The 18,895-nt window shown below is 38.9% G+C and overlaps 1 protein-coding gene across 2 annotated transcripts in view; it reads right to left on the minus strand.

The window, feature by feature from the left end:
- Nucleotides 1-2,083: 2,083 nt before the first annotated feature.
- Nucleotides 2,084-18,895, minus strand: part of Lpxn (leupaxin) — a 29,975-nt gene continuing 13,163 nt past the window's right edge. The window contains exons 4-9 of one of the 2 annotated variants that reach the window (XM_041661592.1): nt 13,407-13,506; nt 10,128-10,295; nt 9,202-9,375; nt 9,002-9,083; nt 3,143-3,291; nt 2,084-2,824 (exon numbers count right to left, since the gene is read on the minus strand). In XM_041661592.1, the coding sequence (XP_041517526.1) occupies nt 2,555-2,824; nt 3,143-3,291; nt 9,002-9,083; nt 9,202-9,375; nt 10,128-10,295; nt 13,407-13,506 (943 nt within the window). In that variant the 3' untranslated portion in view covers nt 2,084-2,554. The remainder of the gene's footprint in view (nt 2,825-3,142; nt 3,292-9,001; nt 9,084-9,201; nt 9,376-10,127; nt 10,296-13,406; nt 13,507-18,895) is intronic. The other variant, XM_041661593.1, reaches the window with a different exon arrangement.

Raw genomic sequence — 18,895 nt, forward strand, 5'->3', positions numbered from 1 at the left:
TGAGTTCTAGTAATATTTCTTTTACATAAGTAGGTGCTTTTATATTGGGGGCGTATATATTCAGGATTGAGACGTCCTCCTGATGAATTGTTCCTGTTATGAGTATAAAGTGACCATCTCGGTCTCTTCTGATTGATTTTAGTTTGAAGTCAGTTTTGTTAGAAATTAGTATGGCCACACCTGCTTTTTTCTTAGGACCATTTGCTTGAAACACCTTTTCCCAACCCTTTACTCTGAGTAGGTGCCTGTCTTTGTGGTTGAGATGTGTTTCTTGCAAACAGCAGAATGTTGGATCCTGTTTTCGTATCCAATCTTTTAGCCTGTGCCTTTTTATAGGTGAATTGAGCCCATTAATATTAAGTGATATTAATGACCAGTGGTTGTTTACTCCGGTTATTCTTATTGCTTTTGGTAGTAGAGATTGTGTGTCTCCCTTCTTTGAGATGTGCTCGTGAAGGGTCATTAGATGCCTGGGTTATTGTAGGCAGTGTTGGCAGTGTTGGATTCCTTGGGTTGTGATTTTCCTTCTATTACTTTCTGTAGGGCTGGATTTGTGGCTACGTATTGTTTAAATTTGTTCTTATCCTGGAATGTCTTGTTTTCTCCTTGGAGTTTCTTTTGTGTGGACATTGCGTATGGGGGGGGCGCAGGGGGGCAGGGTATGTATATGTACAGGTTGTATTATGTGCTTATGTATTATTTTTCAAGATGGTCTCTCACCATTTGAGTTACACTAACTACCTTTAGAACCCCAGAAATCTACTGATCTCTGCCATTTCCCAACACTGGGATTACCAGTGTGCATCGGCACACCTGGCTCTTTATGTGGATTCCAGAAAATAACTCAGGTCCTCATGCTTGAGGAGCAAGCAATGAGCCTCTTCCCAGCCTGTGATGCTTCTTACTGCATATAAGCAATCAGTACCTCTGCCATGTACTTCTCGTGACACCATTATACTTCACTTTCCTTTGTTTCCGAACCATTAAGGAATAAACACGTACTTGCTTGCTTTGAAATTCTATGAAACTAAGATTTTTAAAGTGTTCACTTTGTGGTTTTTTTTGTTTTTGTTTTTCGTTTTGTTTTGTTTTTCTAGAATGTGTATTTAATGAAGTGAGAAAAAATTTCTAATAAATCAATTTAACAGTAGGATAATGAAGAGATTAAGAGATTAGATCATATTTCAGGTAGGAATCCTTTTTGAGGAAATTATGTGGTAGATAGATTCCTCTTCAGTCATTTAGAAGTGAGAGTGCTCACCATGAGGAGAACCATCTGAGACTCGGATCCATTGGCATCTGAAAGGAAATGTTCACTTTGAAAATATAAGTTTGAGACTAAGCCATCGCACCCAGGTTTTTGAGTGTTCCCACAACCGTCATAAAGTTTGTGTGCTTTATAACTCTTAATCCACCTGGCCTCTATTCTGTGAATGATTCCAGCTTCTCTCATGCCAAACTGCACAATCCATTCCCCCAACAATTTGGATAAATTCGTTGTCACTAATAGAAATGTGACCTATGCTAGTCTAGTTAGGATGACTCACTGTAGTTTTGTTTATAAGAGCTAGAAAATAAACTTTTCCTCCCCATATAAGTAATAAACACAGGAACACACATTGAACAGGCATCACATACCATGAGAAGAACATGTGACCAAATCTTATAAGGCAAAGCAACTGTGTCTGTCCAAGCATCAGCCTGGAGAACTCAATATTTCACAGAATAGTGGGCCAGGTGGGAACTCCTCAACACATCCTTCATGTTTCATTTTTGAAATGCATTTTTAAGGTATTTAATGGGAAACCAGATCTTTTTAGATAAAAAAAAGTGAAGACAGATTCTAAAAGACTTGTTACCTTGAAATTATTCAAAGATTTCAGTCTGAAAAGTAAAATGGGTAAAGGCCCAAACTAAAGAGAAGAGTTAGAAACAACAGGTCTCATCTTTTAGCTTTTTCTGATTAAAAAAGGGTTTACACTGCTATATGCAAGAAAAGAAGAATGGGGGTACAAATTTAGCTGCAAATAGGACCTGGTGTTCTATAATATAGGAAGCAAAACATTTGTCTATCACATGAATATGCCAGTGAGTCACCAAAACCACAAGCTGCTTTATTCACACAGATGTCAGTTAAAATACACTTCCTCTTAAAATAGCAAACATTGAGGGAAGGCACTATAAGGGCTTAAGAGTAGAATCATGACTCCTGAGAGAAAAGAAAAAGCCAGACTCTGGGGCCCACAGCTGAAGGTCTGAGAGGGGCATCAGTAGAGGTAAAAGGTGAGAAACAGGAAACCAGAGGTGGAATAAACTGTGCACATAAGAAATATACCTTCAGAGGGCCTTGAGAGCATGATCTAGATCTAAATGCAAATACATAATAAGAAATGTCTTCAAAAATAAGATTATAGGCCTACTAACATGCAGAAATTCCCTGATTTGCTCATTTTTTGTACTCTACTAGCCCACTGAGTGAAGGTCAGGGAAACAAAGTGTGCTCTTCCCTGCCCTGGTCTCAGGCAACATGAAGTCAATGGCAGATCAAAGGGAACTACTGTGGAAAGAGCTTAGTGAAGCAGAGTTGACAGTAGGTCTTGTTGTTCTGCTCTCGGAAGATGCCTTTTGACAGCTGTGTCAAGCAGAAAGCACACACAAAGTGCTCAGGATGAAACTTGTGCCCCATGGCACTGATGCAGCGGCCAGTAATGGGCTGCCCGCAGCCATAGCAGAGGGTCCCTCGGCGTTGATGGTAATGGAGTTCACAGAATGGACGGCCATCCAGTTCAAAGAAGGAGCCAGAAGAAAAACTGCTGAAGCAGTCCTGAGGATGGAGTGAACACAGACAAAAGAAATGCACATCAAGAGATAATGCCACCAAATAAGATGTTCATCTTCAAAATTCTTGACAGTTACCTGCCAGTTGTAGGATTTATCTCAGGTCCTTGACAAATAAAGGCTAGATTTACACATTGCAAAACAGACCAGCAAAAGCCCTATATTTCTTTTTAAATAAATAAATAAAACTAACATGGATTCCTTACTTTAGACTAGAAACTATCTCACTTTGTAGCAACTAGTCCACTCGGGGAAGAATACGATTCAATTTTCCCTAAAACTGAAGGTAATTGAGCATACAAACCCCACACACAAAGCACTCTGGGTGCCAGACAGTGTTCATTGCTGAAAGATAGTTTTCCAACACTGGGCGGTTGCAGCCACCACACTTAGGTGAGAACATGGCTAAGAAATCTTTTCGGCAATATGGCTTCTTGTCCTTCTCATGAAAACCTGAAAAGATAAAATCAAAGATTCATAGTTTCAGCCTTTGAGTCCTTTAAAGCTACATTAGAAGCAGAGATAAGGTCATTATTGTAACTTTTCCCAACTTTAGTATCCCCATGTTCAAAAGGAGACAATGCGGGTGCCTTTTAGCATTGAACCTGGATCACAGTCTAAGTACTAGGGGCTATTTCTCCTTAACACCTTGATACCAAGTGTTCCCTTAGCCTGAAGTTTCATTCCTGCCACTGATAAAACTGTAATTCAGCTCAAAAGGTCACCTTTTCATTGGCATCAACCCAGCCCTTCTCTATCAATCCATCTTCATCGCACTTACTTTATCTTAAATTATTGTTATAGGTTATCTTCCCTCACTGAAAAATTAGCTCTGAGAGAATCTAGATACCATTAGTCTTGCTACCATTACCCCCCACACACACAATATTTAAAATACTTTAAAATAAGATAACACTAAATATTAATTAACCTTGATAAGTTATCCATAGTTAACTAGTCAGTGGAGGAGAGAAAACTCACATTCCACCTCTAACTTAAATGCATCTAAAACTTGACCTTTCCATGGAAACTGATAGGTCAACTAAGTGTGAATATCATAACCAAAACTGTATACACATGAGAAGCCACCCTGTGCCTCACCAGCCTAGTGGTATGAAACAAAGTGTGTTTAGTGGGTTGTTCAAGCTGTCTACTCCAGGAAGATTCTAGAAAGGTCCTGTGATCATAGTAGCCAGATCACAAAACTGTAATAGGATATCAGAGTAGGACCGAAATCCCATGGCTGTTCTTTCCATCTTTCGTTCTTGTCACTGTTGGATGGAGCTTGCTTCACTCAATTATGTTTTCTCTAAAACAAAAATGGGTAAGTTGTCAAAATCGTAAGGCCTAGGGATCTAAGAATCCAACCTAGCAATTTTCTATCTGTCCTGTGTTATTCTTTGAACCCCACAGACACAGAAAGCTTACTTTACTTTTCTCTTTTTCTTCTGACCCATTGAGACTCTAGAATTCTGACCATTCTAGAGTCTGTTTCAGGGAAAGTGAATGTCAACCCCACACCACCATCATCACTGCTTAAGGAAAGAAATACACACAGGTATCTTTTGGAGTAAAACAGCATTCTTTTTCACTCCAGCATGTCTCACTCACCTGAAAATTTGTTAAAATGCGGATTGCTAGGTCTTCCCTCCTCTCCCCACCCCACCCCAATTTTTTTATTTATGGCACTAAAGATTTTGCATTCTTTTTTTTAACATTTTTTTTATTGAGAAAAGGAAAAAAAAAACAAGTTTCCGCCTCCTCCCAGCCTCCCATTTCCCTCCCCCTCCTCCCACCCTTCTCCCCCTCCTCCCACCCTTCTTCCCCTCCCCCTACTCCTCTCCCCCTCCCTCTCCAGTCCAAAGAGCAGTCAGGGTTCCCTGCCCTGTGGTAAGTCCAAGGTCCTCCCCCTTCTGTCCATATCTAGGAAGGTGAACATCCAAACTGGCTAGGCTCCCACAAAGCCAGCAAGATTTTGCATTCTTAACATGCCCCAAGTGATATAAGTTGGTATTTCTTAAGAAAGCTGCAAGACATACTACCTAACCTAGGTATGAACCCCATTTAGGAATCTGCAGAGCAGTGGTCTCCAGAGTGAGACAGTAAAATAACACACTCCATTTCTACTTGGGTGAGTCTCAGGAGGGGAATCAAAGCAATCCATCCACCAAAATTGCTATAATGTTTCTGTACATAGTAACCCCCTAAATTGGAAAAGTTTCTGCACTGTCCTGAAGGCTCGCTCAGGGGCCAATTACCTCAAGAGAATGAATGAAAGACACTGACAATTAAAAGTTACCACAGAGACATGGGAGAGTGTTTTCACTCCAGCGTCTTTTAGCCACAGGGGAAATCAAAGAGCACCTGCATGGCCGAGATAATGAACAATTAAAAAGAAAGATGGGACGCACTGAGGACATAGGTCCCTAGGAAAAATGCTAAGGGCCAATGCATTTAAAAACTTTAGCCTTAAAGAGGGATTCTCTGAACTGAAGAAAAATGCAGATGAATTTAATTTCCCAGGAGGTTCCATAATTTAACTGTTATTATCAAAACTCTATATATGTCTGTGTCCTGGAATAAAAGTCAGGATGCTATCTAATTAATGAACTGACCATATGACAGTGGACCCATTTATGAGAAAGCCCGGAAAAAGAACATGACTATAACCCAAAAGGAACTTCTAAGTAGTAAATGGCTCCATTGCCATTGCCTCTATTAATATATGTTTTCAGTGTAATTTCATGTTTATTTCATATCATAATGAACCAGTGAACCATCAGATTAGGATGAGCCCAACTCAAGAACAACTAGTTATCCTTAAGGGTTGGGCATTTTTCTTTTGTATGCAACTATGGCTGTTCTTCAAATATTCCCTTTCCTGTTTCCAGGCAATTTCTACAACATAAATATCATTAGATAGTGCTGTTCACCCTCTCCTTATAGGTCATCAAAGATAAGCCAAAGTATGATTTCACAAACGTCCAATTTAGGGAATCATTGAGTTCATTGTGTTTATAGAGTATGGGTAATCCCAAAGCAGCCACACCACAAGATAGCCTCCCTGAACATGGATAACAACATTAGTACAGCAGCACAGACAGAGTTTCCTCTTCCACTAACGTTAAATATGCTGTATGCTCTAGCACCTCTTGAGAACATGAGACCATGTACCACACTAGAGCAGAATCACAATCAGTTGGCCAGTTAGCCCCTTATTCTATGAAGGAATATCTATAGTCAATAAGCCCAATGAAGGTCTCATGTAGATAGCCACCCCTGCTCAGATGAAGAGGATGGCTGTTAAGCTTAGAGCAAAGAATTCTGCATCAGACAGTATTCATTTAATGGCTATTTATTTAGTCTAATTAATTTTCATATTTCTATTGCTACTGATACAGGAAATATGTATCATTTTGATGTATTAAGTGTTTTGAACAAGCTCCAATGGACAAGCAAATCACTACAAAGAATTTTGCTAGTGCCTTATGTCAGTACTATCATGTCTGACTCTATTGCCCAGTAAAGTATAAGTTGGTACTGAGGAGGTAAGGAGACTTAGCAACAGGAGAATTAAATCTCAGTCAAAGAGTACTTAGAATATGTTAACAAAAGTGTGATGTGGCACTTACGGAAATGAGACCTGAGTTCAAATTCTTTCCATCCCTTCAATGATAGCTCAGTCAATGAAGTGCTTGCCTTGTAAACACAAGGCAAGGAACTGTGTTAGGTCCCCAGACAGAACCCACCAAATAAGTAAATAGGCAAGCAAACAACAAACAAATAAATAAAAACTGGGCATAGTGACACACATTTGTAATCCACAACTGGGGAGACTGTTGGTATCTTGGGGCTCCAAAAAGAGTCAATCCTACTCGGCAAGCTTCAGGCCTTTTCTCACTCACTCACACACACGTAGTTATGGCCCTGAGGAATAATACCTAAGGTTTCCCTCTAGCATTCACATGCATGTGTGTTCCTGGGAGGTGTAGAGAAGAGACTGGGAGACACCAACACCTAAACAGTAAACCTCAAACCAGCCTGAGCTACACGGCACTCCATTGCTCCAAAACCAAAATGAACAATAAAAGAGGGACAAAATGTCAGGACAATTCAGAAAATAAATCCTTGCAAACTGTTAAAATGGGTCACATATAGAAGACAAAACAGGGCTGGTGAGACGGTTCAGTGGGTAAAGGAACTTACCACCAAGCCTGAGGGCCTACGTTCAATCATTGGGACCCACGAGGCAGAAGGAGAGAACTGACTCACTCTGTTTGCTAACCTCCATATGTATAAAATGGTACGCTCACATTCACAGGCAAATTAAAAATGCAATAAAAATTTGGGTAGTATACAAAATGAAAATAAAGGCTTAATGGAAACTTCTCAATTATGGAAGCTGAACACAGTCCTAAGAATTAGGAATGCAAACATTTCCTACTGTATATTAATATACAATTCCTATAGAATTCTATGTTGAGGCAACTCAAGGGCAGTGACAGAATAAAAACATGTAAGGAATTATTTAAATTATGAAAGAATCACAAAGAAAATGAGAAAAAGAAAGATGACAGTATGAAATATTAATAAGGATTTTTCTGGTGGTTGCTGCTTTGTTTGTTTGTTTTTATAATATAAAGTACAAGAGTGGCCTCTAACATGACAGATCTAAGGCTGGAAGGGATATCCACTTTCACTGCCGGGGTCGTCAGCATGAGCTCTCTAACATGACAGATCTAAGGCTGGAAGGGATATCCACTTTCACTGCCGGGGTCGTCAGCATGAGCTCTCTAACATGACAGATCTAAGGCTGGAAGGGATATCCACTTTCAATCCCGGGGTCGTCAGCATGAGCTCTCCCAGTATCTGAATTCAAAGTACTTCTCAAGTTTAGACAGGACTGGCTCAAGTCTGAAAAGCTATTGGATGGGCTGATGCCCCATCACGTCACAAAACACAGGGACTATTTGAAACTATCTAGTGGAGACTCTGGGTACTCTAGCATACCTAAGAAATAAGTTGAGCTGGGAGTGGGGAAAGGCAAATTAGGAACGGCTGACAAGTTGACAACTTCTCTACCATTGAAACTCTCCCACCTGGTTAAACACAGTGGGTCTCAACAATCAGACCAAAAATAATAATAATAATAATAATAATAATAATCAACAACAACAAAAAGTGTGGAAAGGGTACTTATCAGGAGGAAGAAGGAGGTAAAATCATGTAGATGGGAGGTTAGAGCGGGAAGTTACAGTAATCAGCATGCCCATTATACATGCAGGAAGTGATCAAAACACACTCAAAGAAAGGAGAAGTGGGGTCCAGGAAATAGAGGATCTAAAGAGAAAGGTAGTAACAGCAGATTCCAGGGATAATTTGGGGGAAAGAACTAAAATGACTGCTTCTTAGCAGGAAGAAAGCATTTCAGGTTAGAGCAAAATCATCAATAAAATAAAATGGAGCAGGCTTATGAGCAGATGCAGCTGACTATTTTGATAAGGATTTTATGGTTCTATCAGGTAAATTAGTGGTAAGTATAGTGTAAACCAAGCTAGAAGAAAGCAACTCAAATTTTAATTCCAAGGGAAAAAATTGGTTCATACTTGTAAGTAACAGTGACACATTGTGTGTGGGAGAGGGGGTATGAATGTGCATTTGCATGTTTGTTACATGTGCCATAATTCATGTGTAGAGAACAACAACTTCTGGTGTCAGTCCTTTCCTTCCATGTTTGAGACAGTCTCTTCTGTCTGCACTGTGTGCATTAGGCTAGCTGGCCTGCAAGTTTATAAGGATTGTCCTTAGAAACCTCACATCTTTGGAAAGAACACACTGGTGTCACAGACTTGTGCTACCAGCCCTAGCTTTTAAGCAGATTCAGGTCTTCTTCATAAATGTGCACCAAGGGCTTCCCCTGCCAAGCCATCTCCAGAGGCACAATCTGTTTTTAAATGATGGATTTCCACTTCTTTAATTTAAAAAAAAAATCAATTTAAACCAAAAGTAGTAATGATAGGGAAAAGTAGAGAGACAACATCTAGGCATGAAATTGACTTCTAAGTGGCAGTGCTGAGAACAGAAACTAAGCAGACAGCAGTCCCAAGAAAGAGTGCTGCTGGCCTTCCCATCTCTCAGCCTGGAGTCATAGCCTCCCACTTACCTTCTGCACCAAACACCTCTCCACAGTGAGAGCAGAAGAAGTGCTCTGGGTGCCATGTCTGGTTCATTGCTGTCAGCACTTTCTGGAAACGGCACACATGGAGAGGTATTAGAAGGCTCCAGAGTTGTAAAGCATGGCCATTGCTCTTAATGAGTAATCAGATACTACATGAAAGCTGACAGGGCTGGCAAGTTACTCACATCCATGATGGGGGCGGCACAGTAGGCACAACGTGGCGAGAACAGATGGTGGTAGTCCTTGGAACAGTAGGCCAAGCCATTCCGTTCAAAGAAGGGACTGGAGCCAATCTCTTCCTTGCAGTGATTGCAAATGAAGTGCTCTGGGTGCCAGGATTGCCCCAGAGCATGGATCACCTAGGGATATCACAGAGCCTGGCATAGCAGTGCAGCAGAATGCACCTCTAGAGGGCACTCTGCATGCTGCATTCCATTAGACAACACCTCCTGGGAAGACCTAGGTTACATTAAAGACATCTGCAACCATGCTTAAAGAATAGTAAAAGGGACCTGCCATGCTGATTAATCAAGAAGCCAAGCAGAATTTACTTCTCAGCTCTGAGTCTCTGCACACCTTGCCTCGCAACCTTCCAGAATCAAATTGGAAAGCCCTGCCCTGTGGATTTGGTAATAATGGTTCAGAGTTAGTATCTCTGTTTAACGAGTCATATCTCAATTTCATTTAGCTGAAATTGCAATAAATAAATGTAAGTCCAGAAATGTCTGAAGAGAGAAAGCAGTGTGAAAGGTCATCTCAGAAATGGCAGTGAATAAAAGTGATTAGGAATTCAAACTCAGAAGGTAGACCATCCTGAACTCAAATATTCCCTTTGCTTCTTTCCTACTAGACTTTGATCTTTCCAAGCAATGTCTCTGAGCACTTGACCTCCTTGTTTTTGCAAAAGATATGATAATAAAATCTCCTTAAAAGATTGATTAAACTATTAAATGTAGGAATACTAATAAATCACTTAACTCAGGATCCAGAATAATATAAGCAGTTAGTAGTTGTTAACAAAAAATTAAAATATCTTAGAATACAAAGAGAAAGCCATTCTTGGACACTCACAGACACAGACTGATTGGACCAACATCCTGGATTACCCTACCTTCCCAGCAATTGGCTTTTCGCAGGAAGCACAGTGGCCCTTGGGCACGGTGGCAATCCCAAGATCTTGCAGTTCCTGTTCCAAACCCCCAAGCATTGAGTCCAACGATGCCTTGTGATCCTGTTTGTCTGGTGAGGGTTTTCTGCTGGCATCTGCTGTCACTGAAACCTTGGACAAGGAAAGAACCATGAATAGAAATCAGTCTATATAGACCTTTATTCTCCTTGGCATTTGCTGTATACAACCTATTCCTATACTTCTAATGTCTGATCTTGTCTTTCCCTAACCTTTCTTCAAGGAACTGGAGACATCCAACATGAACATAAATAAAAATACTTTTATTTCCATATCATTTTAAATTCCTTGAGTGAAATGAAATTTGATCATTTATCATTGATTTGTAAATCTTCTGTCTAATGAAAAAATCGAATATAAAAAGATTATATTTTTGTAGATCTTACAGTGACCTGACCCCAGATGAATATTAGTCATCTCTTTCTTTTATTCATTTATTAATTGTCAAGCACCTAATTTGTCACAGTCTGCATTCTAGAACGTGCTATTAAGAAGTATATAAGCATACCAAGTTTCTAGCCTCATGGAATTTTTATTCTATGAGTAGAGGGAAGCAGATGTGCAATACTTTATAGTGACATTTCATTTGTGTTTTCATAAACAAAGTTCGCCTGAAGATCAGAGTGCAAAGTAGCCACACTGGTCAGCCATACAGTCCAGACAGTGGTGACACACATCTTTATTCCCTGCAGCAGCCACATTAGTTAGCCATAGAGGCCAGGAAGTGGTGGTGCATGCCTTTAATCCCAGCACTAGAGAGGAATATAAGGTGAGATGAGACAGGAACTCGCTCTCTTTCAGTCTGAAGATTTTGTAGAGGTAAGATCTCTCTAGTGGTTGGCTGCTTTACTTCTCTGATCTTTCAGTTTGAACCCCAATATATGTCTCTGGGTTTTTATTAGTTGTGCTATACTACTTTGAAATGATTTGTACAATGTTTAAAGGCAGTGTTAACAGAGAAGGTAATGAGATTACATTTATTAGAAGATAGATCCAAACTTGTTATTATAAATCACTCATCAGTTGTACACAGACACACACACAGACAGACACACACACACACACACACACACACACACACACACACAAAAGCCTACTTTTTTCCTTCATCATTTCATGTCCTTTCCAATGTTTATCTTCTCAAATAAATACAGTGGCTCTAACAGATCCACTGCCTACCCATCAAATTTTTTATAATCAAATGGATAGTCACAGTTTCACACCTACTAATTGATGTCTTCCCAATCTCATTTTCTATTTCACAGTTAAAAGTGTTCTTGTTGAAGCAGGCAGGTTCCCAATATTCTCCTGGATAGTTCTGCTAATATCTGCTTTCTCTAGTTATTCAATCATTACTGTCTATAAAATCTTCACATTATTTTACCACTCATTATGGTAATTTCCCTTAAAAAATTGATCCTCAAACATATTTCTTTCCTTCCCTTTATATAATGGAAGTTAGTGTTTGAGAGGTGATGCGTATGCTATGAATATCATTGGTTAATAAAGAAACTGTCTTGTGCCTGCACAGGGAATAGAGGTAAGTGGGGGAAATTAAACTTAATGCTGGGAGAAAGGAAACAGAGTTTAGGGGGAAGCCATGAAGCTGTTGGCAGAGACAGACAGGACAGAATTTTACCCAGTAAGCCACAGTCACGTGTAGATACACAGATTAAGATTAATGGAGATGGGTTAAAATATATGCAAGAGTTAGTCAATAAGAACCTAGAGCTAATGGGCCAAGCAGTGATTTAAATAAGTTTCTATGTGATTATTTAGGGGCTGGGTAGCCGGGAACAAACAAGTGGCCTTCTCACTACAGAGAGGTATCTATCCAAAAGATCAATGTCCAGAGGTACCAAAAATAATTAATTTTACATTTGAAAAATAACTAAGTAAAAATATATCTGTATATTCTCTACATCTATGTCTCTTTGCTTACATATTCCAAAATATTTCCAGATACATACATAAAATGCAGTGTATATTGATGACCTGCAGGGGGCAATATAGGACTATCTGGGACAAATGATGGCCCTTGTTCACTATGTTTTTGTACTTTTGATTTTGTGCAATGTATATGCATTGTTTAGTTTTAAAACATACATTTTAAGTTAAAATATAAGCACACCAAGACATAATTTAAGAAGAAACAGTATAAATTTCCTAATTTGATTGTTTTTTTAGCATCATCAAGTGTGCAGCACAAGTCATACACTCAACTTTAGTGTAGATGTTAGTTAGCTAACTACAGAGTATTAGCCAATAGAGAACCTTGTTTGTGACATTTATTCATCTGTCCCTCCAACAACTATGTATTACTTACTCACTGTGTGCCAGGCACCATGTGCGACGTGGGGAGTCTCATGCTGATACCGGCCCTGTACTCTTCTAGCATACACATTTTAACAGTCTGCCTTAAATATTTCATACTGATTTCATGAGTATGCACCTTAACATTCAACCAGATTTTAAAAGGTTGGATTCTCTGTGTTAAGTATTCTAGATCTGTGTCCTTGATAAATGCTTAAGACTCCTGATCTGTTTTCTGCTCTCTGTCAGTTTGATATTTTCATTTTACAGACAAGAAAAAAGAGCTAATTTTATCTCAGTATGGTCTCAAAACTCATCTTTCTTCCCTTGGCCTCACTCGCTCTGTCCTCCTCAGGCACACATTTTTACTAGACCTCTGCATCATCATGCCTTCAGGGGAGCCTTTGCTCTAGGGATCTCTCCAACCCTTACCATTCTGTGTCCATCCTAAATCCCGTCACAACTGCTCTGACAAAATCTGATTAACCTTTCAAAATCCCTGGGCTGTGCTCCACTCATTTTGGAAAATCACCAACCTTTTATTCTAAAACCATTGCAGAGTTTTATGACTGGCTATACCATAAATACCCCAATCTCTTCCATATCAAGGCCTATACCATGTCACCATTAATATCCAAATGATTTTCTCTGCTGAATTAAATTTAATCTAGGAAAATGAACACCACCTTAGAATTCCACTACCATGCTAACTTGGTGCCTCTCTGGAGCCCAGACTGTATGCTCCACACTGCACCCACCTTGGAATTCCCAAGCAGGGGATGAGAGACTGACCACTACCATGCTAACTCGGTGCTCTCTGGAGCCCAGACTGTATGCTCCACACTGAGCCCACCTTTGGAGCCCAGACTGCATGCTCCACACTGCACCCACCTTGGACTGCATTTCACTCAGCTGGGCCATGAGCTCATCCAGCTGAGCAGCTGCTGATGTTTTAGGAGGTGGTACTGATTCTTTTGGCTCTTGGACCTCACTACAGACAGAAGAAAAAAAGTTATATTAACATATAAAAACTCAAATAAATATTAAGTCCCATATAAGTATCAGAGGATACAATTTTACCTACTAACCTATTTGACATGAATCTAAAAATCAGAGACAGGGAGGATTTTAAAAATAGCTGCTACTCTAAATGTTTAAATAAAGCCTCTCTGCATTGTATATCTGTTTCTTCTTGACCACCTAAATAAATAAATAACCTATTTGTTCTCAAGTGTATGAAGGAAAGTGCTAGACATGTCTCCAATTTCTAGATTCCAGGCAACCTTAAAACAGAGCTTTAAAGCCATGGCTAGCATTTTAATAGAAAATTTTAAAATTATAAGTCATATGCAATAAAAAGTTTTATAGGTAACCAAAAGATCTGAATAAGCACTCCTCTAAAAATAACTAACAGTCATCCAGTTTACAAAAAGGTGCTCAACCTCATTAATTATCAGGAAAATCCAATCAAATTTACTACAAGATACCACTTTACACTCATCATAGCATGAAGCAAATTCCAGCAAAAGAGTAGAGAAAGGAAAGCAATGTAATCTACCAGTGCTTTGCAGGTCGGTGTAGTCACCCTGAGAAACTATATGAAGACTTTCCAAAACAATGAAAACTACAACTATCATATGACCCAGCAGTCCCTCTTCTATGAAGGAAAAGAAAACAATATACTATAAAGAATTCTGTGATCCTATGTCCCCTATAGTGTTATTTACATAGTCAAGATATGGAAATAACCAAAGTCTCTCTGCATGAATGAATGAATGAATGAATGAATTAGGAAAGTTAAACTGATATGGATGACATAGATACTGGAATTCAATCTTAGAGAAGAAAGAGATCTTGATATTTGATTCAACATAGATAAGCTTAAAGGACATTGTACAAAAGGAAATAAGGTAAAAACATAAAACATCACATGATTGTACTTATAAGCATATATATAGAATAGAAAAAGGTTAAATAATAGAAAAATGGTTTTTAGAAGTGAGAAAGTAGACAAGAAATGAAATATAGGTCAGAGTACAAAGTAGCAAAAATGAGTGTATAAATCTAATGTACAAGTTGGGGTTTATAGGTAATAAAATTGTACATATATGAGATTACTACTAAATTTAAAATTTTGTTCATCTGCTTCATTACATAAGCTTAATCACATTAATAATAACCTCAAAATCACCAATAACTCATCAGTGTTGCATTAAGGACAGAAGTCAAAAAAGCACTTCTCATTGGTGTCATTTGATCAGAGCAAGCCTACGTTTGAATTCTCTACTTTGCTCTTCTTGTGTCTTCTACTAAAGGGCTTCAAGTGTGTATTTCTTGAACAGCACAGAAAGCACTGCATGAATAAAGAATGAGGGATACTTTACAAAATCTTTAACAGAGTTTTACAAAGTATTAAGTTACTAACTCAAACTGACCCCAACTGACCCAGATAATTAATAAACAAACCAATGTCTTCAAGCAATATCCATATGTTTCATTCAATATTTATGGTGGGTATTCATTTTATAAGGCTGCTATTGGCTTTTGTTCTGCTTTTAGCAAATGATTATCATAGCACACATATGCATTTTTCTTGGGTCAGAAGTACATAATTTAATATTACAGCCATGCATTGGCTTGGGTTACCAAAGTTGATTACAGGGGAAATTCAAGACCACTAAGGTTGCTTGGTCTCTTTAAAGTAAAAGTATGCTAAACAAACAGGTTGACTATACAGCAGGATAGTAGTCTTAAGTCTTAAGTGACCCCAAGGTCAACTATTAAATCTCACTGTAAAATCCAGCAAAAGTTCCAATCTCTTAGAAAATAAGTGATATTTTTATTATAATACATTGCCACACTTCATTAAAGAAGTAATCATTCACTATTTGTATCCTATATATTATTGTGTAAACATTGAGTATGTACAATAAATCAAAGAGAAGACACACATAAATGGAGATGTATAATATGTGTCACTTTCCCATTTCAAATTCAATAAAATTCCATAAAGATCCCAGAAGAATTATTTGAGCTATCAACAAGTTTATATAAATTTATAGGCTAGAATACCCAATAAAAACATTTTAAGGCTTAAAATGCTGGGCATGGTAACACACATCTATAATCCTTGGTGCTGTAAGGCAGAAAGGCAGGCAGGTCTCTGTGAGTTCCAAACCAGCCAAAGATACTAGACACAATCTCAAAAGTAACAAAACAAAAACAAATTTCAGAAGAAAAAGTTTTCCCCAATAGACATAACATTTTATAAAATAAAAGTAATTAGGAGAAAGCAATCATCATGCAATGCTTACAAATGACAATAATTAAATGTGTGCAATGGTAACAACAAACAGATCAAAGGAAAGGAGTAGACTAAAAAAATTCAGAAGCAGACTCCTACACCAGTATAGATACAGTATGTTGCATGAGGCATTTCAAAGCGTTGAAAATATATTTAATAAACTCAATGAATGAAAATATATGTAGAACAAAATAAACTTATAGCCCTCAACATATCAAATACATGAACAAGAAAGTAGAACTGAAAATATAAATGTTTAAAAACATTAAAATATTAGAAGGAAATGGATAATTATAAACAGAGACAATAAGGCATTTTAAACAAGGGAATAAAATTAAAAGGATGGGAACTAAAGAGAGCTCAGAGGTCAAGGGCACTCAGTGTTCTTGCAGAGGACCTAGGTGTGGTTCGCAGAAAGCACATGGCAGCTTACAATGCCCTGTAACTTCAGTTTCAAAGGCTCAAATACCTTCTTCTGGCCTCCATGAACATGAGAAGTACAGATGGTATGCATACATAAAAGCATCGAAATATCCATGTACATAAAAATTAATTTAAAAGTAAACAAAAAGGAAATATACTAATAAAATCTAATTTTACAAATTATAGTTAAATCATATTCAAAATGTTTGTAAAACTTCTATAAGTTAAAAAAGCAAACCATGGAAAGATGAGTCACATTTTAAAATTGGGCTTAAGAAAGATGAACTTAAATGTTTATTATTAAAGATATGAATGGGTTTTCAAAAGAAAATTATGCCTTCAATTAAACCTGCAAGGCTTGTTAATTGACTTGAACTTAAATGATTGTGGAGAAGTTGGAATGTTACAGGTCCAGAGCCTGACTGAAATTTGTTTGAGGCTGTATTTCGGCCCATAAACAGTCATTTCTTACCCACAATATATCCTAACAGATAAAATCTAGTGGAATGTTTTAACTTAACAAAATCTCAGTTTCCACCAACCAAAAGAGTACGAATACCTCAAGGAACAGCTGCCTGAGGACTCCAGGATGACAGGAAACCAGATGCTGCTCCAGCCACACGTCTTGCTGAGCGTGAACCCACCAACTCCTAACTCTTTCCTCTCCCACGTTGCCCCTCTCCCACGTTGCCCATGCCCGCAGGAAGTAGCCAGAGTTGAGCCTTGAGCCATTGCCCCTTTGCCAAAAAAAGTCTGGAATGTTAGGTTAAAAGTGTCACCTAGGCCCCTAACATCCTTCTCCAAAAGAGTCTGGAATGTTTGGCTGGGGGCTTCACCCCAGCCCCCTGGCATCCATTCTGAAATGTTTGCTGGAAAGCTCCATGTCAAAGCCCCCTCCCCTGGAAGTTGCCTCAGTCCAAACTACCTCTGAGAAAGCCTGCCAAATGGTGACCACTCCCACAGGCCATTTAAACTGCCCCCCAGAGAATGAACACGTGGTCTCCCCTTTTCCCTCTCAGGTGGTCATTCTGGTTCTCCTTTTGCCTCCTATGTGTTTGTTTTCCCAGGGGCCACCCAGGAGCACTGGCATCCATTAAATCTGGGCATCCTTTAATTCAGTCTGATTTGGTCTGACTGGGATTGTGTTGGCAGAGAGGCTTGCTGGTTGAAAAAAAAAAAAAAAAGCAATACAGGATTCTTGAGCAAATAAGTAAAACAGTCAAATTATGCTTCATCCATTTACAAAATAGCATGCAATTGCTAAAATATGCACCCATTGGTTTAGATAAATGAAGACGTAATTCTAAAATAGGTTGTTAAACTTAGGAAGCAAGGTTTAGAGCAATATGAAAAATCCCCTGGTAGTCTTGTACTTGCATGGCAGGCACTTTACCAGCTAAGCTATCTCCCCTGCTCCAAATGTCGCTTTTTATCTTGGTCTTATTAGTAAAGCCGCCTCACCTTACAGTTGGAGAAAATGTGTCTATGTTCAAAAAAAAAAATGTGCATACTCTATTAACTAGAATCCATGTGCAGCATATAAAGAGAAGGGGGGCACTGTAAAAATTCTCTAACATTAGCTGACTCAGCAGTATACTATTCTACAAAGGAAATGAAAACTTTGAAGAGCTGATGGTTACAAATTGGAGGCCCATTATAGGAAATATTCATTTTTTTTATTGCGAAAAGAAGAAAAAAAAAACAAGTTTCCACCTCCTCCCAGCCTCCCATTTCCCTTCCCCTTCTCCCACCCTTCTCCCCCTCCTCCCACCCTTCTCCCCCTCCTCCCACCCTTCTCCCCCTCCCCCCACTCTTCTCCCCCTCCCTCTCCAGTCCACAGAGCAGTCCGGGTTCCCTGCCCTGTGTTAAGTCCTAGGTCCTCCCCCCTCCGTCCATATCTAGGAAGGTGAACATCCAAACTGGCTAGGCTCCCAGAAACTTCACATTAGACATATTTGATCTGTCCCTGGCCTTTTAAACAAAGCAAAAGTGCTTTGCTATGTCATGAGTCACAAGTTACTTTGTAATTCTGAGATTTTAATAATACAGATCACAACACACACATATTTGAAGGAATATACAGAACGTATACTTCCCAACAAAGGAGCTTCATTATCCTGAGTTCTCCTTTCATGAACGCTTCCTCCTCATTAGCAGACCTGCTATTTTTGCTCATGTAACAGATATAAACCTACTGCCATATCACTATTGATGTGCAGTGCTTAGAAACATGCAGTGCTTAGAAACATCCAGTGCTGCAGTCACCGTCACCGCAAAGCACACTTTCAAGGATTTCTGAGAGCAATGTGCACCTCATCTATGTAAACAAGTGTATATGGTGGGAACAGATGTGGGAATCTAGCTTCTCAGTTTAGCAGTCGGTTCATGGCTTGGAATTACAACTACCTTGGAAATTTATAGAAGTCTCACATAGTTATGGATGGATTTTATATCATCCTCCCCCCCCCCACAGCCATTGTAGGTATGGCTTGGTAATGATAGTATACCAAAGTACTGCAATCCAGAAAATATAAGCACATTTGAGTAAACAAATGGAATTTGTATAGAAAATCAGTTATAAAGATGTGAGAGCTAATACGCAAAACAGAAGACACTGGGATTACCTACAGCTGCAAGTCATTACCACCCCTAA

Source organism: Microtus oregoni, unplaced genomic scaffold (assembly GCF_018167655.1).
Source record: "Microtus oregoni isolate MIOR12 unplaced genomic scaffold, Mior012 000012F_ref0000307, whole genome shotgun sequence".
Classification (NCBI taxonomy): Eukaryota; Metazoa; Chordata; class Mammalia; order Rodentia; family Cricetidae; genus Microtus; species Microtus oregoni.